General features: G+C 35.3%; 1 protein-coding gene across 6 annotated transcripts in view; it reads left to right on the top strand.

The window, feature by feature from the left end:
* LOC148956364 (F-BAR domain only protein 2) overlaps window positions 1–23,159 on the top strand; it is a 175,450-nt gene that overhangs the window by 60,135 nt on the left and 92,156 nt on the right. For 2 of the 6 annotated variants that reach the window (XM_089107025.1, XM_089106966.1), the window contains exons 7-12: window positions 1,241–1,337; window positions 3,634–3,855; window positions 14,877–15,068; window positions 17,419–17,478; window positions 21,671–21,806; window positions 22,489–22,658. In XM_089107025.1, the coding sequence (XP_088963151.1) occupies window positions 1,241–1,337; window positions 3,634–3,855; window positions 14,877–15,068; window positions 17,419–17,478; window positions 21,671–21,806; window positions 22,489–22,658 (877 nt within the window). The remainder of the gene's footprint in view (window positions 1–1,240; window positions 1,338–3,633; window positions 3,856–14,876; window positions 15,069–17,418; window positions 17,479–21,670; window positions 21,807–22,488; window positions 22,659–23,159) is intronic. The other 4 variants (XM_089107181.1, XM_089107098.1, XM_089107237.1 and 1 more) reach the window with 4 other exon arrangements.

The raw sequence follows: 23,159 nt of genomic DNA, 5'->3' as shown, positions 1-23,159 counted from the left end.
AACCTTATATGCCAACAGGGCCTAACTTAAAACCCTTGCCCTAAGGGACGTGGGGGAGTTTCCTCCTAAAAAATATATTTTTTATCTGGAAATCAACTACGCTGAACAAAATCACTATCTCAAAATTTTGATTGTATGTGTTTGGGGGAATGATGGGTATGGGGGGGGGGGGCTAGTTGCCCTCCAGTCACTTTCGACTATTTAAAAGGGCACTAGCCACTCTCATTTCCAATTGAATGAGCCCTTTTCGAAGTTTCTACGATAACTCCTTCGATACGAAGTGCCCGGGTGGAGAAAAAACACATTCTGCCCACGTCGTTCTTAACTTAGGCAGCGCTAGCGCGCTGCCTAAGATTTGTTCTTTTTATGAACTTGTTCCACCCAAGGTCGTACCCAGAGGGGGGGGGGGGGTTTGGGAGGTTTGAACCCCCCCCCCTCGAAATGTTTGTCTGACTCGTAAAAACGTAACAAAAATGGATAGAAACAAATTTTGTATGTTTTTTTGAGGTTTTTTGTGTAAAGCCCCCCCCCCCCCTGAAATTTTTTTTTTGAGTAAAACCCCTTCCGAAAAAAATTCTGGGTACGGCCTTGGGTCCCCCTAAATAAATTACTGCATAAGGGTGGTATAGTACTGCCCTTTATCTCATGTGCACACCAAGAATTAAGGCTTGAATTATACATAAGAAAAAAAAAATTAAAGTAGAAAACAAATAAATAAAAGAAATAAGAAAAAAATATTAGAAAAAAGTGTATTAAAAATATTAGTATTTAGTTGAAAAGGTTGGTTTCTTTTAAGTGTTTAACACATCCAATTTTTAATTTTATTCATTTAGTTAGAGGTACTAGATCATTTTCGTCCCAACTCCACCCAGCCAGCTTGTTCCGGCCTTTACAGTGTAAGTACATTTCTTCAGTAAATGTACCATGTAGATTCAGCATTGAAATCTTATTAGAATAGTTACTTGGTAGTCTTTCTTCATTTTTCTTAAATATATCACTTTATACCTAACAAACCTGAAGATTATGCAACAATGGGTCCGTCGAAATATCTCTTCAAGTTTCAAATGATGTCTGAAATTTGAGGCCTGAAACCAAACGCCTTTTCTAATTTACAATAGCTGATTTTGAAGCTATTGCCCGACACAGTATTTAGTTTTATGCTTGAGTATTTATGCAAGAAATTAAGTTGTTATGTACTGTTAAAAGTATTGTAAGATAGATAATTCTTTCTACCTTACAGATTCACCTGGAGTTCAAGCGTCAATGTGAGGATCTGACCGTTGAGAAACTTTTAGAAATGTTTGTAAGGACAAAGTGTACTGGCTTGCAGAAACCTGGTATGCATATTCCTAATTTATTCACTAGAAACCCTTTGCTCGATTGTTCTGTGCATTTTTTTTTATTGTCTTTGACTTTCAACAAATTTTTATCGATCACAGAATTTCCCCTGAAAGTAAACCTTCCGAATTTGCTTCGTCTCTTGTTATCACTTTCAGAGTATGTATGCATTTGCCTAGGAATATAGGAATAAATATATAGAAAGGGACTATTAGACTTGAAGTAAAATTGAATTCTCTTTTGTCAATGCTATTTGTAGCTATGCTACTGAACCTTAATGTAACGAGATATTCACTCAATAATTGCCAAGTTAAGAAAGACTTGAAAACAACTTTTTAACCCGTTAAAACACTCATAAAAAAAAACAAACTCTGGAATGACAGAATATTTGAAATCTGAAAGTCTGTATTAGAGAGATAACTAAAATATAGTTTAGATGAATATAAAACAGAAAGATAAAATAACCGGGACTTTCTAAAAGACAACATTATCAAGTCAACAGGCAATGCAACTGTCATTATTAGCTGGGAGAGTGTTTCTCCAGTGTATCTGAATTTGCTCAGTAGAGGTGAACAAAGTATAACTGACATGGCTACCTTAATCAGAGTCAACACAGTAGCGTTGGATTACTAAAGGGTGATGTGCCACCAATGTGTATTCCCTTCCACATTAGCCTAAAAGACTGTCACGAAAATTAAAAATTCTATTCTGTTTGAGGTTCTAGGTTCAACCCAGCACAAAATGGCTTTATTTCAGTCGCAAAGGGCCCTATTTGTGCCAAAAGCAATGTTTCTTGTTGTAAAATGGTAGAAATGGCCATTTTGTTGTGGCACGATTTCAGTTACTTAAAAACTGCACTTAGAATTTCAAGCATTGCTCGAGTGAGTGCTCTCCCGAGACTGCATGGCCCCTGGTAAAAACCCCCACCGTTCTTGTTCTCGAAAAAACGCCTGTTGTTTTTTAAAAAAAAAAAAAAAAATCAACTCTAGGGTTCTCAGACGAGTTTTAATTTTTGTTCATTTATCTTTTGTCAGGATCGCGCTTATTTCTGGATGTCTAGTTAATAGAACAGTACCGTTTTATTTACAAAAAACATCAATTACAACAACTACTAGGCGTGGACTTGTTTTGGCTAAGGCATTAAGCCAAGGCCGTAACCAGGGGTGGGTTTGGGGGTTTGACCCCCCCCCCCGAAATGTTTTTCCGACTCGTAAAAAACGTAACAATTATGAATATAAACAAATTTTGATGCGTTTTTTTTAACTCCCCCCCCTCAAAAAACAAAATTCTTTTATAACTTAAATTTAATTTAAGGATATTTTAGAGAAAGAAAAAATACGGAAGTGAACTCATGTTTCCTGTTCGTGTTTTATGGACGACCTGAAAAATCAATTAGCCAGTGAAACTGTGGGAACTAGTTTTATCGCAGTTTCATTGGTCTGTGCTTAAAACGCACAATGAAAGCAGATTTTCTACCGTTAGATGAATATTTTCCTTTGCTAATAACCTTAATGCCTGAATTTGAAACTAACGGGTTTATATTTTTAAAATCAGCATTTAAAAGCATGTGATTCTTTTATGTGTATATTACCGTGAAAATCCGAAATCTGGTTAATGTCGAAATTAACCGGTGAATGTCCGAAATTCCTTTTTCTTTGCTTGGATTCAATTAGCTTTGCGAGTCAGCTTTTACAGTCTTATGCAAGCTATGATGGTGAAAGTTAAAGTTAAGTTATGTTAGTTTAGGTTAGGTTAGATTATGTTAGGTTAAATTTTATTATAAACATCAGAAATGGGTCAAAAACCTAAGATAACTCAACCGTCAAGAATTAAGTTTCTTTCGTTAATATCAGTGGGAGTCTTAAGTTGCTAGGTTTATTGAAAATTAAGATTGAGGCACCAGTATTGGTAAATATACACTACAATTTTTTATTCAAAAGTGCGGAAAACACGTATTATGTTTCGATTTTGGATAATGGAAACGATCTGACATATATAATATTTTCAAAAAAGTCAATAGCCCTAATGCTGGGGAAGAGAGGGGGCAACAGAGAGAGTAAAAAGTTGTGTCTCCACTCAAACCCCCAAAGACATATCACCCACCGTACGTGGTGCTTCTGATTTCTCGTCCCGAAACGTATTTGCATCTGTCGAGGAATTTGGAGATGTATGTTCATTTACTTTATATTCACTCGTACGATCACTTGATCAGAAAATGTATATATATATGTATATATATTGCCTACGATATACTCCTTTTACAGCCAGTTGAATAAACCTCGATTTTCTTTCTAGCTGTTCTCAAATTCGAAGAATTACCAATTGAAGCCCAGAATAGCCACGTTGGAAATGATTCAGATTGGTCTTCTCTCTCAGGTCCATTATCAGATAATAGGGAAAGGGACAAACCTAAAAAAACTGAAGGTAAAATCAGAGGGAAAACTAAAGAAGTGAAGGAGGGTAAAACCAAATCCTCTCGTCGCACAACGTCCCTACTTAATCTGTTCGTAATACAGGGTGAGATATAACTAGCGTGTTGAGCAATTGCGCTTGTAGGCATTTTGGTGATGGACCTTTCGTTTTTCTTTTTTCTAACCAATCTTTGGAAGACACCACAGCACAGCTTAAATGAGGACAAAGGTTATAATACTTGACATTGCATTTGCTTGAATTTGTTGCTGATCAGATTGATATAGAGTGACACATGATATTATGACGTAGTTATAAAATCATGTTTTTTTTTTACAGTTACCTCTCTCCCATGCGTGCAAAAAATTTGAATTTATCAAGGAGGGAAGGAGGGGGGGGGGGTTGTGACAAAACCGAATCATATATTAAAGTCGAGTTCATCTTTTTTCTATTTCTACTTATAGTTATTTTTTTAACAGATTTGATTAAAAATCATTGTTCGCTGACTATTCTCTGTCCACTTCATATATCATATTGGCTGTGAAATGAAGTTCGATTTGGCAAGAATATAAACTTTTGGATATATTTTGCCTTTAGAAAAAGCTTTAGTTAACCCCGTTGAAGTAAGAATGATGTATTATTTTAAATAAAAAATAAAACATCTCAATTAAAAGGAATTTGGAAAGTGCACCGTTTTGTAATATTCCTTTTGTATTTGCTTGGGATTGGGACGGTAAAAAAGAAGGCGAATGTGGCAAATCAAGCGTTTGCACTTCTGTGGCTTTACTGTAAATTTAGTAGTAAATCTTTATTAATACTGTAGCTTTCCAATTTTAACTGTGACTACTGCAATGAGAAAATCCTTCTATAGTTCTGCATTATCAGTTTCCATTATTCATCGGCTCTACAGTAAATTACAATATTACGATGGGACCCAGCCTCATTTGGTTAAAACAAAGACAGTTCTTTGAATCTATTTCTGTGGAATAATTTTAATTTCATATTATTTTATTCCCTGTCAAAAGTAAAACCATTAGAGTACTGGACATCTCGATATTTTTGACGTTATTCATATGAAAAATGTCTTTTTTCCAAAATCAGTTAAGTCCCTAAACGAATTTCCCAAAGCCGTGACCTATATAGATAATTTTTTCACACTGGAAAACGAACAATTGTTTTATTACGGACAATCGTATCAGACGAAAAATAATCACCGAGTGAAGCTCGTTCCCCTGTTTTACAAATTATTATTGAAGTTTTCTGGTGTAATGCGTAGCATTTAATGCAAAGAAATTAAGAATTTGATACTCACTTCACAACTGTCAAACGGGAATATCTTTCTCTAAAAGGTTGAAATCAACAGATTTGTCAACAAGTAAATTGCGTTTTGAAACTCCTCTTACTTCTGCTCAAGGCTTTCAACCTCCAGGGATCTCTAACTTAAGTCAGCAGATGATTTATGAATAATATTAAGGGACTGGAAGGGGGGGGGGCAAATATTCTCAAAGTCGTGACCTATCTTGATCGTTTTTTAACACAGAAAAATGATAGTATGCCAATTTTCAGAAAAAAAAATTATAGTGTCGTTTTCGTAATATAATATTTATGAATAATGATTAAATATGTGTGCTTTAGTTTTACATGATTGCCGAGAAAAATAGATGTATCGCAAAAAAGGACCAGGGCTGTCGTATTAGATAAATAATAGCCCCCCCCCCCCTTCCGACTTAGAAGAGATGATAAACAATTGTGTTTGCAATAGGAAACAATTTTAATTGGTTTTGTCCTCCCAATTCTAATTAAAAAAATGCTTTTGTCACTTCCTATTTATTGAATAAAAGGTCATAGCCCCTTCACATTTGTTTGTTTTAACCATTGATTATTCCTACTAAGAAGATTAGTGACTATGGCACTGTTCTATCAAGATGAAATCTCTTCTGCCATCTAGGTTTTGCTTAAACAACGGCTAATTTACCATTTAGACTTCATTACAATAAAAAAATATCTTGAATGGCAACTCAAATTCGTTTGCAATTTCGCTTCTGCATGTTGAGCGAGATGATGGATACGCCCTTCCGTCTATCAATTTTGATGGAAAGGATCTAAAAAGAGGGAAGAATCGACCTAAATATTTGATCAATTTAGTTAAAAGAAGCATATTTTAGGCTTCATGCTTTACTTATAGTATAATTGCATCTGCTGATAAAAGTCAAAACTTATGATAGGTCCATGTTCTTTTTTCATTTAATTAATTTAAAAAACTTTCTACAAAACAAGTTTTCAAAGAAAAGTAAAGAGCTCCATTAAGCAAAGAGAGCAGAAATAAAGTCAAATAATCTATCAAGCGTAAAACTACCACAAATCACTATCAATGAATAAATGAAACTCAAAACGAACAGAAATTACAATAAATAGCCGAGTAATGACCGTGGATTCTCAGTTTAATTGAGATATACTGATATTTATTCCTTAAAGCTTTGATAATTTTTATTTATGGAGTAAGAAAAGTAAATATTTAAAACGTATTTTGTTTTCATTAAAGCGCGAAATATGTTCTGGTCTTGAGAATGCATGGGGTTATCAGCCCTACTCATGTCAATTTTTGCTTGTTTTGAATTTGACTCGGCCATTTATTGTAATTTCTGTTCTTTTTTAGTTTCAATTATTTATATGCCCCTGTCGTAACTTACAATCCTTGCCCCTGGGCTCTGGGGGATTGTGTCCACTCTAAAGACATCGTAATATGATTTTCGGACTATTGGTAACAAAATGGCTATCTCACAATTTCAATTGAATGTGTTTAGGGAAGAGGATGTGAGGGAGGAGTGCTAGTTGCCCTACATCATGTTTGACTCTTAAAAGGGAACTAGAACTATACATTTCAAATCAAATGACCCTCTTCTAAATTTTAAATGACCACCCCTTCCATAAATACCTTATATGCCCCTGGAACATAACCTTCAATTCTTAGCCGTAGACTCTGGGGGATTCTGTCCACTCCAAAGGCCTTATTATATGCTTTTTGGACTATTTTTGAACAAATGGCTATCTCAAATTTTTATCGAATGAGTCTGTGGAAAATACGCCGTAGGGGGGGGGGGACTGCCCCGATCACTTTGACTCTTAAAAAGGGAACCAGAACATCTGATTTCCAATCCAATTGACCCCCTCTGGAGTTTATACGACCACCCTTTCCATAAAACCTAATATGTCCTCGGGGCATAACTTACAACCCTTGCTGTTGTGGAGGGGGGGGGGGGGGTTGTCATCCTCAAAGACGACATAATTTCCAGACCTTTCAATTACGCTGAAGAAATGGCTATCTCAAAATTTTGAATAGATGTGTTTAGAGAATTGATGGTTGTGGGGGGGGGGGGGACTTGTTGGCCTCCAATCACTTTTGACTATTATAAAAGGTTCTTCCAATTTCCAACCGAATGAACTTTTTTTGAAGTTTCTACGACAATACAGGGCCATCTTAAAATTTATATCAGATACATTTCGGGAAAATACGATGTGTATGTGTGTGTGTGTCGGGGGGGGGGGAGGAGGCTATCCGCCTTCCGATCACTTTGAATCTTAAAAAGGGTTCTAGAACTTCTGATTTACAATACAAAGAGCACCCTCCGAAGTTCACACGACCACCCTTTCTATAAAAACCTTATATACCCCCAAGGCATAATTTGCAACCCTTGCTCTGAGGGCTGTGGGGGTGTTGTCATCATCAAAGACATAATTTCCAGACCTTTTAACTACGCTGAACAAAATGACTATCTAAAAATTTTGATTGGATGTGTTTGGGGAAATGGTGGGCATGGGAGGGGGGTAAGTTACCCTCCAATCACTTTGGACTGTTAAAAAGGTTCCTTCAATTTCCAATCGAATGTGTCTTTTTCGAAGTTTCTACGACAACAAATGGTCATTTCAAAATTTCTATCAGATGCATTTTTGGAAAATAAGAGGTGTGGCGGGGGGGGGGGTATTCACCCCCGATCACTCTGAATCATAAAAAGGGTACTATAACTTCTGATTACCAATCCAAGGAGCCCCCTCCGAAGTTTATACGATCAACCTTTCTATATAAACCTTGCATGCCCACCGGGTATGACCTACAAACCTAGCCCTGAGGGCTGTGGGAGGGGGGGGGGTCATCTTCAAAGACATAATTTCCAACCTTTCAACTACGTATAACAAAATGGCTATCTCAAAATTTTGATTGGATGTGTTTGGGGAAATGGTGGGCATGGGAGGGGGATAAGTTGCCCTCCAATCACTTTTGACTGTTAAAAAGACCCCTTCAATTTCCAGTCAAATGAGTCTTTTTCGAAGTTTCTACGACAACAAATGGTCATCTCAAAATTTCTATCAGATGTATTTTGGGAAAATATGAGGTGTGGGGGGGGGGGGGGGGTATCCATCCTCCGATCACTCTGAATCATAAAAAGGGTACTATAACTTCTGATTACCAATCCAAGGAGCCCCCTCCGAAGTTTATACGATCAACCTTTCTATATAAACCTTACATGCCCACCGGGTATGACCTACAAACCCAGCCCCGAGGGCTGTGGGAGGGGGGGGTCATCTTCAAAGACATAATTTCCAACCTTTCAACTACGTATAACAAAATGGCTATCTCAAAATTTTGATTGGATGTGTTTGGGGAAATGGTGGGCATGGAAGGGGAATAAGTTGCCCTTCAGTCACTTTTGACTGTTAAAAAGGCCCTTTCAATTTCCAATCAAATGTGTCTTTTTTGAAGTTTCTACGACAACAAATGGTCATTTCAAAATTTCTATCAGATGCATTTTGGGAAAATACGAGGTGTGGAGGGGGGTGTCCTCCCTCCGATCACTCTGAATCATAGAAAGGATACTATAACTTCTGATTACCAATTCAAGGAGCCCCCTCCGAAGTTTATACGATCAACCTTTCTATATAAACCTTACATGCCCACAAGGTATGACCTACAAACCAAGCCCTGAGGGCTGTGGGAGGGGGGGGGTCATCTTAAAAGACATAATTTCTAACCTTTCAACTACGTATAACAAAATGGCTATCTCAAAATTTTGATTGGATGTTTTTGGGTAAACGGTGGGTGTGGGAGGGGGGTTATTTGCCCTCCAATCTTTTTCAACTATCAGAAAGTACACTATCGTTTTCAGTTTACAATCAAATGAGCCTTTTTTGAAGTTTCTACGACAACTCCTTCGATACGAAATGCCCTGGTCTTAAAAAAAAAAAAAAAAAAAAAAAAAAAAAAAAAAAATATCTATATCGCTTTAAATCTATCAGCTCATGGTAACGAGCTGTAAGTAAGGAAAGACTCGGCCCAATTGTAACCGAAACTCTGTGCTGATTTCAAATATATAAAGTTCATTAAGTTTAATATTACCCGTCAAAGGTCTAAGTCAACAAGTCTAAGAAAATTTGCCTGATTTTAGAAAAAGGGGGAAACAGACCCAAATAGTCAAGCGATCTTATTTAAAATCACACTATGGGATTCAACATATCTGGGAATCCCATTTTAGATGTTTCAAACTCCTATCTATAAAAATTTGAAGTTTTGTGTTTTTTGGCCGAAGAAAGGTGGCGGATGCGTGATTATTATTATTTTTTTCTTCCTGGGGTGATCATACCGAACTAAAGGTCTTAAAAGATCAGAAAGTTCTAATGCGCTTTTTAAGTGACCAAAAAGATTGGAGGGCAACTAGCCCCCCTCTCACGCCCCTTTTTCCCAAAGACACCTGATCAAAACTTTGAGATATCCATTTGATTCAGCATGGTTGAAAGGTCCAACAACTATGCCCTTGGGGATGAAATGACCCCCCCCCCTCCACACACACACAGCCCCTAGGGAAAGAGCTGCAAGTTGCGTAATTTGCCCATTGTTTACATATAGCATTTGTTACTTGGAAGCATACGAAAATTTGGAGGGAGGGATTTCGTGTTAGGAATGGAAGATTTTCTACGGGGAGAACTTCCCATCGCGAAGAAAGTTTCAAGAGGGAACTTTCCATGGAACATTTTAAAGGGGGAGAGGGAGGGGATATCCTCGCATGATACGAAAAATCCTCATGGATTAAATAAAAAAAAACAAGCTTGTTTTAACTGAAATTAAGGAGCTACATTAAAGTTAAAACGAACAGAAATTATTCCGAATATGAGGGACTGCCTCTTTGTTATTTTCAGTTGAAAAAAATTATTGTGTTTTTACTTAATTTATTGGGTATACAGATCAAACATCTTCTATGCCAAGCTTCCATATTTGCTCATTTCAAAAATCTCTCATCGATCAGTCGTAAAAAGTCCGGTCGAAAATTAAACATAGCCCGAACCTCCTAAATTACATATTGTATTTCTGACACATTATTTACGTGTAAATGGTGTAATTCTGTTTTATCGGTAACTGTGACCATAGTGCAGCTCGGGCATTAGTCAGAATAAAAAATAAAAACAGTTTGTATATAAAATACTCATTACTGGCATATGAGATCATTACTCGATCAGTATCAACGAGGTAAACATAATCTGACAATTTATGTTAGGCTGAATGATCTATGATTCGAAGAACAAAACCTTAAGTCAGTAAATATCGAGTCTGCACCATCTAATCTTATCTTGTTCCTCTTCGATCACTTCATTTACTATTGCTTTACTGCTTTAAATTTTACTTCGAGTATGTTGATAAATATGTACCGGCTGTTTCAGGAGGAATGTTGGAAATCCTGGGAGCTGGATATGATAGCTATTTTATGCAAAATGCTCTGGCAAATGGGGGTTTTCACTGTAAGGGGTTACGGAATTTTTTTTTTTGAATGTTAACCATAAAGATACTTTTTGTTTTAGCAAATGCTCAAATTTCTGCATATAATACTTTTTCTTCGTTAATTCCTTCTCGGTCTAAGTATAAGTTACACATTTCAAGTCAGTACATATATATATATACAAATGAGTTTGTTTTAATTCTTAATTATTAAATTTGTGTAGCTGTGGGATGATTTTATTCTTTCTTGTTGGCTACTATTGTTATATACCACAGGTACTGATGTTCGTTATAAAATCGTATGCTCAACTAAAAAAATTTGGAATCGTCATATTCGAGGGATAAGTTGCGAGCAGCCTCCATGTTGTTCATTATAGTGACCAACTAATGAGCTATACTTACTCCATAACAAAAAAGGATACCATTTTTTATTCCAGTTAAACATGAGGTGAAAAATTCAACACCATTGGCTAAATGTTTACCTTTATATCTTTCCTTTAAACGGACGCATGCTTAAGCTATCTTTTCTTTTTTCTATACTTGAAATGATTCATTCCCTCATTTTTTGGAATACGCATTCTCCTGACACTAACGAACCCTCGTAAATCCTGAATCCTCCTCCTGGAACCCAGTGTACGTAAAAATTAGTTTTGCATCATTTGGCTTCTTTCTTATTCTTGGAAAAATTCTTCATCCACCTAATAACGAACGCATGACTAATTCGTCACCAAATTCAACACCATTGGCTAAATGTTTACCTTTATATCTTTCCTTTAAACGGACGCATGCTTAAGCTATCTTTTCTTTTTTCTATACTTGAAATGATTCATTCCCTCATTTTTTAGAATACGCTTCTCCTGAAACTAACGAACCCTCGTAAATCCTGAATCCTCCTCCTGGAACCCAGTGTACGTAAAAATTAGTTTTGCATCATTTGGCTTCTTTCTTATTCTTGGAAAAATTCTTCATCCACCTAATAACGCATGACTAATTCGTCCGCTTCTTCTTTTTGTTGGGTGCATGCTTAAAGGAACGCATGTTTTTGGAACTAACATTTATTCAGTAATCCTTGATTTTCTTTTTGCGGACCTCTTTTAAAAATAATGATAATTTCTTTGGTCCTTCTCTCTTTTAATGAGACAAGTTAATGTAATTAGGCTGGATTGTGCCTAACTGAATTTGGGTTTTTTAGTTCTTGAATTGAAGTCTGGGGCTTCTAAACTTGTCTTTTTGTGACTAAAATTGCAAATGTGGGACTACATGTGTCTTATGTAAATTTTGTGAATGAAAATAAAAGATGTAATTAGAATACAGTAAATGCATACTGGATTAGACTTTATGCTTTGAATAAACGCGAAAGGGATTATTATTCAGACAGCAAGTTTTTTAAGGTGATAACAATTTCATAGTCTCTGAAATTTAAAAATATTTGTTTTTCTTAGTTACTAGGTTTTCCGTAAGGATAAGGAGAACACTGAACAAAATAATGTTAATATAATGAAATTATACTAATACCTAGATTTAGCTAGGGCTAATTTGAGCAAACGAGATTCTTATAGAATTTTCGGATTGGTTGAAAAATTCGAAGAAAATTCTGATTGGCTAAAATTAGCGCTAGCTAATTCTTGGTATGAGTAAAATCTCATTGTGAATGGGATCTAACCAAGATACATCAGAAGATCAAAATACCCTAAACTTCACATATTTAAGATAATTTAGCTGATAAAAAAAAACCAGCATCACAAACAACTTAGTAGTTCCATTAAAAAGACTAAATAACAAAGCAATTAGCGGTATATTTGGCGGCCCTTAGTTGATCTAAAAATATAGATACTTACCGTGATCTTACTTTATTTTACAGTCCTATCTGACTTTATATTCAAACCTTGATTTTACTTTAGAGAAGTTATTTAAGTTCACAGTCTTCTGAGGTTCCTGTTGTTCATTACATTAGGTTAGCTTTGCAAGGTGAAATCCCCTCCTCCCCCTCAATTTGTCTCTTAATCATAATAAATCACTAATTTATTCACTATATTCAGTAAAATTGTAATTTTTTGTGTTATCACAGTTAGAAAAGTAGTTTGAAAATTATGTAAAAAATAGTTAGATACATTTTATTTCATACAAATAGATACAACACAAATAACTAAATAGAACCGACAAGGAGCTAAGTTCAAAAAGAAGGCTAACAATTATTATAGTGAATTCTTGTACGCCAAAAAAAAAGATAAAGAAGATAAACCAAAAACATCCTAACATATAGAAGGAGAAGGACAAAGGAGGCTACCCCAACACGGCAAAATCTAAATATAATACTAAAAAACAAATTATCAAAAAGAATAACTTATCAAAAGAATCAAAGGTTAATAATATAATCTACTTACTAGTTGGTATACAAAGAAATCTAGCTCTCACTTTGAGGAGAAGTAACGCTTTGGTACTATTATGGGTCTAATTAGGTGCCTAATGTTACACAGTTGCACATAGTGCTAACAGCATTTATTGGATGCGCGGAAATTAATTTCATGTCATCATAAGCAGGTAGTTGGGACATGCCAATTTATTATATATTAATCCGCTATTCTTACAGTATAATTAGAGAGAGAATTATAACCGTTGAAGTAAACACGAGGTTTCGTTAGGGTAAAGTTGAACCTTTTAAATTTAGTTTGTAAAATTTCTGTTTGGTTGTATGAATCTATTGCACGGTTTGTGTAATTACCGATGAAAGTAATCAAAGTGGTACTAATAAAAAGGAATATGTATGATGAGTGCAGTGTAAGGATGCCAATTTACCTGCATCAGCCAAGATCTTTTTTGAAAATTATGGTAAATTTTGAATTTATTGCTAGTAAAGCCTAGCACATCAAATTGACTTTTTCAATCCGTTTTTTAGTGCTATCTGTGATCTATAAGGTTTATTTTTACAAGACGCTCTATATTATTTTTTTATCGTTTAAACAAAGACCTATCAAACTTTTATATGGGTTATTTTGATGGACTTTGTTTTAAGGAGCACAGGAAAGGCAATGGGAGACCACGGAATCAAATGGGGAGGAAAAAGTCTCTTGGACTTGGATTATGCTGATGATTTAAGTATCCTAGATGAAAGTGTGAGCAAAATGAATGAAGTTTTAGAGGTTTTGCGAGTTCAGGGTGCTAGAATTGGTTTGAAAATTAATGTTAGGAAGGCTTAAGTCACTAAGGCTAGGAATAAGAGAAGATGAAAATGTGACGTTGGGTAACGAAAAGATTGATCGGGTGGGTAGCTTCACTTACCTTGGTAGTATTATTAGTATAGATGGTGGGAGCAGTGAAGATGTTAAAAATAGAATAGCCAAGGCTCATGGTGTTTTTTCACAGTTAAAAAAAGTCTGGAAGAATAGGAAGATATATCTGCAAACGAAGATTATAATATTAGAAGCTACAGTGATGACAGTGGTCAAATATGGCTTTGAAGCATGGGTGCTCCGAAAAGCGGATGAAGATTTGCTTGATGTTTTCCAGAGAAATTACCTAAGGATTGTTCTAGGTACCCGGCTAACTGACCGTATTTCAAACAATAGGCTCTACGAAAAATGTGGTTCAATACCGCTCTCTAGGGCTATAATGAAAGAAAGGTTGAGGTGGTTAGGGTACGTTGTGCGGATGAAGGATGACAGATTGCCAAATATTGTTCTTTTTGGCCAACCGTCTAGGGCAAAACGGAAAGCAGGTCGTCCCCGTCTGGGGTGGGAGGACCTCATAAAGAAAGATTTAAAGGGAATGGGACCTTCGTGGGCGGGTGTAAAAAGGGAGGCTTTGAATAGATTGGGGTGGAGGAGGAGCGTGCGTAGCTGTGTTGGCCTCAGGCGGCTTGGTGCTGCGGTGAGTTGTTAGTAGTAGTAGTTGTAGTAGTAGTATCAAACTAAGCTTTTTATATAAAATTCGGTTGCCATGTCTTGACCCCTTTGTTCAAAGGACGGCCCGAAAGTCACCAGACTGTGGTCTTAAATGAGTAACTAAAGGGCTTCTTATGTAGAAGTCCATCAACTGCAGCTCCATAAAGCTAACATCTTACAACCAATCGAAAATGGTAGTATCAGGTATTATACGTAAATAAAAAGCGTTACGCCACATACCCGGAATTTTTATAATTTCTAGGTATGCCCATCTCTAGCAAGTAAAGTCTAGAACAGAAACAGCCTTGTATGCTTTGCTCTGAACCCAACTTTCACAACTCTTTATATAGAAACGGAAAAGTTAAGATTTGTAATGCTATAGCAGAAACTTAAAATCTATATTAAATCATTTATACCAATGCATGTATCACTGTCTTGCATTATGACAACCATTTTTTTTCTTGCATGTTTTTCTTCAACCTCAGGAGGGGGCGATAAAAGCAAGTCAACCCCCAGTCCAAAAGAGGTGAATGACTCAGAGTTGAGCGCGAATAAAAGTCTTGGATTCTTTGCACGTACTCCTTGGACTTCTGCACCTAGTAGCCCAGCTGACTGCGACGGAGTAATCGGGTCTACTCCACCTGATTTGGACCGCACGGCTTTCAGGGCTTCAAAATGTAAAACTTTCCTTTCTTCCTGGCATTTCTTTGTTTTATTTTCCTTTCACTTTGTACTGCTTTTACTCTGATCTTTCTTCTAATGCTTTGGTCCGTCATTAATTGAAATAAGAAAATTTGTCGACTTTGTAGTTAGGAATAATAAGCAAGACTTATTTTGGCTTCTTACTATAACCTGACTTAAGTCTTTCGATGTACTGCAAGTCTTTTACTATTAATTTACGGCAGACACAAACGCAGGAATTTATTTTTATTCGGGATGAGATTCGTCAAAAAGAGAGAGAAAAAAAACATACGGATTCTATGAAAATTATAGGCATCGTGTAAATCACGACGTTTCTAGAGGCAGCATTGGACCTCCCCCTTTTATGGGGCCCGCGCTGTGTTATTAAGTAATATTTATCTGTAATGGATGTAAGATAGAGAAGAATCTTTTTAAAGTAAAACGGGCTATACTCTTGTCTAGTTTGATAAATTGTTTTTATTTTAATTAATGATTATTTTTATCCTTGTTCAATGCCCTTATAGCTGTTCTCATATAAATATCACATATAATCTTTCTATTTATTTATTTCTTGTTTTTTTTTTGCATGGTGTAAATGAGACGGATCTGAAATAATTATTTTGTCTATTTGGCCTTTTCAGCTTTTGTTTTGCTTTCTTCTGCTTATTTTTATAAGATTTGCATGTAATCGAATAATACAATCTGCTCTAATGCGTCTATGTACTGTCTTTTCTCTTCGTCTTTGTGCCTGGACTTCTGTGTTCTTCGTTTCTGGTCTATGTCGTTGTAGCTTTCATCACTGTTATATTACGAACAGATTAAGAGTGAGCTGTTTAATTTATTTATGTTGCCTTGAACTTATTTCTTTAACCTTTTCTTTGATAAGAATGCAAGCTGTTTTTAACGACCAGTCTTCATTTGTTTACAGGTTAGGTTTTAAAATTATTTCTAGATATATATCTACAAATAATTTTGCTGGACGAATATTGCTGGGGAAAAGATTTCGTTAATCTTTTTGTGGTTTTGGCAAAAAAAAAAAAAAAAAAAAAATAAAAGTAAAGCTAGTTGGTAGCCTATATCTATTATTGATTTTGAAAAATATTAATAATTTAAATAAGTTGCAAACTTTTGGCCAAATAATTTTCTAAGAATTTTTGTTCATACTCAAGAGCTGTATGGACGGTGGATTTATGCGTCTATAAGGATTTTTTGGAGATAGGAAAGTGGAGTGGGGGAGGGCTATTAAAAAGTAAAAAAGTGTGCTCATGATTTACCAAACAAGTCTTCAAGATATGTTTCCTGGGTATCAGTCAATAAAATTTATTTTTTAAATTAGATGTATTTCCGATTTATGTTTCTGTTTGTTACTGTTTCTGAAGTGTGTTTTGATGATTTTTGAGAGTAAAACAATTTTGTGACAAGTGTTCCAGTAAATGAATGGAATGTCCCTAGTTTAGCGGGCATACTTTGGAAAAGTTTTGGCCCCAACGACTAGAAATTTGTGCTACATTCCTTACCATGACCAATTTTATGCAATGGGATGTGGTGCTGCATCCTATTAGTGTTCTTGTTACGTGGATAATGAACCAAATCCTCCCAGCTTTGTTTTGTTTATTACTGTCAGATTTTAACTATAAAATAATCATACTTATCATAGCAATCTGATATTAGTTCTGTTTTCCGGTCTTGAAGGGTCTTAACCAACCCCAAAATTTGCACCCTTTTGCTGGGTCCAAATGTGAAGACAAACATTGAATTTGGGAGCTTTTATCTAAAAAGTTACTTTGCTGAAATTGTCTACTTGAATACTGGAACTGCTATGTATTCGTCAAAAATGGCATACTTAGACTTCGCTGTAATTTCAATGATGTCTTTGCTTTTTGTTACAAATAGAAGAAAGAAATAATCTTTTTCTTTATCTTACACCCTTGTATGAACATTTTTAGAGGGGGCTCAAAACCTATTTGCAATTGTATAAAAATACTCGCGTAAACTATAAGCGGGACGATCTATACACAGGCATTCTTCCGCCCATCGGTGGATGTATCGGTGAAGGTATGATAAATTGAATATTTTTGAAAAGAAAGCGATTGGAATATCTGCTTCTGATTGCACAAATACTATGCTTTTAAATGATTTTTTTTTTACATTTAACTTCCGTTGCCGGCATTGTTTTTGGGAATTTGATATCTCTAAAAACCCCTAAGTTTCAATATGCTTTAATATACAGTTTCGCTTATAAGATAGGAATATTACACGGTTTATTTAAATGTATTTTCTTTCTTTCCTTTGCTGTCCTTCCTTTGGTGGATGTTCCTGTCAACACTATGCTTTTTCTCTCCATAGTTGGTGAAGAATCGCCTCCTCGAGTCCAGACAGTTGCTAGTCTAGCTACTTGGACGACAGGTGTGATTTTGTTCATAGCTGCTTTGCTTTTCTTAGCCTGGAATGCTGTCTTTTGCGAGCTTGCTATTCCTTAGCAAACATAGGATACTTTCTACCCGAACTAGCTAGTTATCTGAGGCATAATTATAAATGTGGTTTTTCCCAAGAAATGCTCGCGATATTCTAGAGATCTTATTTTTCACAGAGGATTGCAGGGTTATGTGTTAGAAGCTATATGAAAAAAAAAAAAAAAAAAAAATAAGAGCAAAGGAAGTAGCTGTACGGTGAGCCTTTTAGTAACACTCATTCTGAGAAAAATTAATTTTTTTTTTTAATATGTTACGTATTTTCACGTCCACTCATTTTAATGTTTGTTGAAAACATTCCATACCTTTCAATATTTGCATGGTCATTTCCCAGGGGCGGATCCAGGATTTTTTGTATGGGGGGGGGCAAGATAGGTTAATCCGATAAACTTGCGTTACGAGCAAGTTTATTTAACGCAAACTTGCGTTAATTAAGTAAATTACACTACGTTAGGGGGGGGCGCCCCCTCGCCCCCCCTCTGGATCCGCCACTGACATTTCCTATATAAAATATTGCGAGTCTCCACTAAGCTAGGTATTACAAATGAAAAAATAAAATCAAGGAATTCAAAAACCTCAGCATTCACAAAGATGAATGTTGAGTCTCTTTCACAAACTTCGCCTGATAAAACGTCGTTACCCTGTTTCAAAGCTTCACAGATAACTGTCAATGTTGTAATATATTTAAAATTATAGTAGATATTTTAGGTCATCCTTTTGGCTTCTTTATGGTAAATATTTCATCGCCATTTAGATGGCTAGCCTGGGTACCTAAGCTTATAATTGGTACGTGTATCCTCGTATGCATGAAGGCCTAGCTGTTTAAACTCCGTTAGATTGCCCAAGCACCTCTAATTTAATCCTGTTTTACTATTATTGCGATTTGGTTTTATATCGTTACTTTCAGTTGCCTTCTTTCATCGCTTGTTACCTCTACTGTACTTCAGTTTTTTATTCCAGTCATGTTTAATCTTGCCATTTATAAGTAACTAGGAGCAGAATCTATAGGACAACTTTATCTGTCAAAGAAAAAATAAATAAATTGTACAGACTCTTTTGTGACGATCACCGCTTGGTAGGATAGTTTCAGATGCTTGTTGCATAACGTCACACGATTGCTTTCAGAATTAAGTTATGGACATTAGCTAGTTGCCATTTTTCTAAAGGCTTTCAATCTAATATGCGATATCGGTTACGAAAGAGTGTACAAATCCTAAACTTTCAAGCTAATTACATCAAAATTTAATGTTTTTTGTGGGTTTTGTTAACGTACAAGATTTTTATTTCAAGTATATGAAGCTGTAAACAGGGATTGCTTAACCTTTGTGTTTCCCCCGGCTTCTAGGGTTATTAATGGCCCTTTGTTTTTTGTCTTTTTTTTTCTCCTGCTGTGATTTATAAGGTTATGCATGAGCATGTATGTGTAAGGTTATGATTTGTAGGTGTTTTTCTCTTGTTTGAGCTCATCCCCATATCCTCTTTTTCAACCCTAAACGGATAACGTAGAATTGACGAGTAATTTTTTTTTTGCATGTCGTTTCGTTTTTAGGATACTTACGGGCAGGGTCGTTACTAGCCAAAATGTTTGGGGGGGGGGAGGTGAGGCAGCAAGAGATTTTACTGACTGGCTGGTTAATTTTACCGATTGTTTTTGTCAAAAATTAGGAATGTCCGTTTCGAATACAATGCGTAAAATTACTGCACGAGTCGGTAAAGTCGTTGCATTTACCCAACCGAGATTCAGATTTCAGTACATATCATGCCACTAATATAATGCGGTTTATTTAACCAAATGGAAAATTGTGGCACCATCTGTAAAATCACGACAGGAGGCGGTAAAACAGCTGCGTTTACCGACCATGTTCGAAATTTCTGTATATGACATGTTAGTATTTTCGTGGTCTTTATTGAACCGAACAAAGAATTATACCAACTTCTGTTTTTTTTTACCGAGTGACCAAAAAAATTGGGGGGGGGGGTACCCTATACGTGACGACCCTGCTTGCGGATTTGTCTCTCCTGGAGACGTTATGTCTCATTGCACAAGTCTGTTTTCAAGACCTGTAAATACTCTTTTGGAATAGTTAAATTTGCATAATTTTTTATGATATGTTTTATTGTGAGGTCTTGAAAACAAGGTTGAAATATGCTAAACATATCATAAATTACAGTAGTAATTTATCATGTAAAAAAAATATAAACAGTAGGATCAGATCAGTTTTATAGTTAGAATACCTGTTTTTGTTTAAACTGTGTCAATTTTTCTTCTAATGCTTGTAGAGATTGCCAATAAACAAAGTAACAATACAAAATTTATTTATCTTTTTTCTATGCTTTATTATCTTGATGAATGTTCAGTCTCGGCTTACAAACAATTAAAAGTTTATATTGAAAAGTTTTCTTTCATAACCTTAAATTTTAGTGAAAATTAAATATTAAATATAAGCTTTTAAATATTAACTATTAAATATTAAAATACACTGTTTAGAGCAAGATAAGGAAGAAAGTAAAGCCGGCAGTTTTGTTTTATGAAAGTTTGATTTCTTAAAACAATTACTCATCGTTAATGTTTTTCAAAGGAAAATGAACATTGCAAGAAACAGTTTCAACTTTCTATGAAGACGTTTGGACAAAGGCTTCGCAGCCCTAATAATCATTTCTTTGTCTGGAAAAAAGTCTTGACTTTGGGACCTAGAACAGTAATATAAAGTGAAGAAGATAATAAACAGTTAAAGAAAATATGTATAAGAGACTTTCCGTACTGGTAGATAGACATCTTAGTAACGCTTGTCTTTATTTTCCATTATCAAGAACAACATCGTTGGTTTTCTCGAGTTGTTGGTTTGTATGCGGACGGTATAGCCTTCAGACACACCTAAAGAAAAGCTTATTACAATTGACTCATACTTTGTTTTGCAATGAAATAGGTATTACAATTTAGCTGGTGTTTGTTTTTCTTGGGGGATTCGGCACTCTCTCCGGAAAGTGGGTTTGTTCACAGAAAATGGTTTTCAGCATACGCACCTATGTACTCGTATTCTTTATTCTGGAAAGGGATGATATCAAAATAATTCTGATTATGCAGAACTAAAGGATAAATATGCTGTTAGGTTGGAAATTTTGGTTTTCTTTAGAAATACAGAACAAAGCCGGGTCTATTCAGCGGTATAAAAAGTATTTTTTGCGATCTCAGATTTAAAGCTTTGTCTTTCAAAACTAACACAATTTTGTTTTGTTTTTGAAAATTAGTTTTGCAAGAAATGTGACGAATTATAAACGAGAGATATAGTATAGTCCCAGACGTTGCCAATCAGTGCAGGAGGGTTGATGACGATAGACAATTCTAGATTATTTTGTAGATGATTAAGTAGCAAGAATAGTGCTTTTTTGTTTTTGAATTCATGCCTGAGAAATAACGCCTGAAAAAAAAACAAACAAGGGTAGTTTGGTCTTTTTTTTCAAGGAAGGCCCTTGTAGCTTGGTGGCAAACGACGAAGCAAAACAAAAGAAATAAAATACAACTGTTATATCCCAAAATACTATTTAGGCAACCCTAGTGCCGGATAACAGTGTTTCAGTATCTAAAATATTTTTGAATACTGGTAACAACAATTTTTATTTAAATTTAGCAGGGAATCATCCTCAGAGCTCTTTTGACCTTTGCCTTGAGCCTAGAAGATCTTTGGGACCCAACTTGATGAACTGTGCCTTACGAAAACGCGTAATTTATTCTTGTTCTTTTTATCCTACTTAATCAAAAGAGTAGTTTGTTCCTGATTTTCTAGTTGCACCAGAAGCAAGCCTTTGTACAGGGCGGGCTTCCCATCCAAATTATTAATTTCAGCAATTTTTTAATTTTATGTTTCTGACAAGTCGTCTTTCTTTTCCTGTTTTAACAAAATTGCAAATTTTTTATGAAATGGGCTGCCGGATTAAACTCTTGTGTACATGCTCGAACAAATATTCAAAATTTTATTTTTACTCTTATGAAAGATGTATAAACTGGGTAGTCAAGGCAGGTTTATTTTAGGCAAGAATTTGTCATCTTGTTTTATTTATTTATTTTCTTTTAATATATACTAAATTACAAATGCGACATTTTGTACTTTTCGGTTATGTAATTCTAGGGTTTTTGAAAAGTAGGCGAGATAGAAAAAAGGAAAAAGAGAAAGAGGCGAAAGATATAAAGAAGAATAACAAAAAGAGAGACTCGGATGCAAGTAGAGGAAGTGGCAAAGAAAAGAACGGGGATAGATCTGATACGTAAGTGTTAGTTAGTCGTCTTTTATTTTGAATAGATTAGTTGTTCTCATTGCTTTTGTTCAGATTCACTTTGCACTCTATTGTATGCTAGTAGCTTTATCTTTATTAAACTTTTCTCTCTCTTCGTCAGTTTTGAATAGAGATGTTCTTGACTGCTTGTACCTATAAAAAACAGTTTTCCGTAGCACTGTATACACTATATTCTTGTAAACTGCAGCAATCTATGATGCTATCAAATTAGAAGAAATTTGATATTCCGTACTCTGTAAATAATTTTATTTAAAATAGAGTTCTTTGTTGTAGTTTGATTGTTTGGTTTATCAATTTTACATGTCGCTACCTGTGTAATTTTTTTTACAACTAAATATTATCTTTGTTGCTTAATATTTTATTATAATTACTGTCTCCCTCCCTCTATCAGGTATCTATGTTGCTCTTTAGTATTGATTGTTGCTTTCCTTGGTGAAATTTGTAGTTTGGAGAGTAACTAAAACTGGAAAATTTTTAATATATCACTCCAAACCGACGGATGTGCTAGGTAAGCGCATATAAGTTTGCAGCTCCTAGACGGAGTGAAGAAAAGATGACATTAAAGAAATAACAAAGTATCTTAAAAATAGTTTAGTTGTATAACTTTGTTGAATTGAAAATTCATGCTTATACTTTTTGGTTGCATTGATAGTGAAGAGGTGGCAGATGAATCTGTAAGTGAATCAGTAGATGTGCAAAGTCCAGATGCCACTCATGAAGTTGACGAAGAAGGTTATCGCTTGAGGCCAAAGAATGATTGGACGTCTGGTGGTGAAAAAGAAGAAAGAAGTGCCTTTTACTCAAGCTCAGATTCTGACTCAGGTAAATTGTTTGCAATATTACTCTTTCTACTCGAAAGAAGATTTGTGAAATTAAAATGTGACTCGAAAATAAACCAAATATTTATTATGCCTTTTATTCTTTTTTTCATATTTCATCATTAAATTGACTAAGTGGACAGTCTCACTTCCCTAGGTAGTATTATTAGTAAACATGGTGGGTACAGGGAAGATGTTAAAAGTAGAATAGCCAAGGCCCAGAGTATTTTTTCTCAGTTGAAAAAAGTTTGGAAGAATAGGAAGATAAGTCTGCGAATCAAGATCAGCATATTTGAAGCTACAATGATGACTGTGGTCAAGTATGGATCTGAAGCATGGGCGCTCCGAAAAATGGGAGAATGTTCGCTATATGTTTTCCAGAGAAATTGCCTACAGATTGTTTTGGGTGCCAGACTGACTGACCGTATCTCAAACAGTAGGCTGTGTTTCAATCCCGCTTTCTTATTGCCTAGGCACAACAATAATGGTGGACAATGATATTTAG

Source organism: Artemia sp. Qi Xiang Cuo, chromosome 1 (assembly GCF_049724085.1).
Source record: "Artemia sp. Qi Xiang Cuo chromosome 1, ASM4972408v1, whole genome shotgun sequence".
NCBI lineage: Eukaryota > Metazoa > Arthropoda > Branchiopoda > Anostraca > Artemiidae > Artemia > Artemia sp. Qi Xiang Cuo.
Note: the sequence above shows the minus strand (reverse complement) of the source record. Positions and strands in the feature narration are given on the sequence as shown.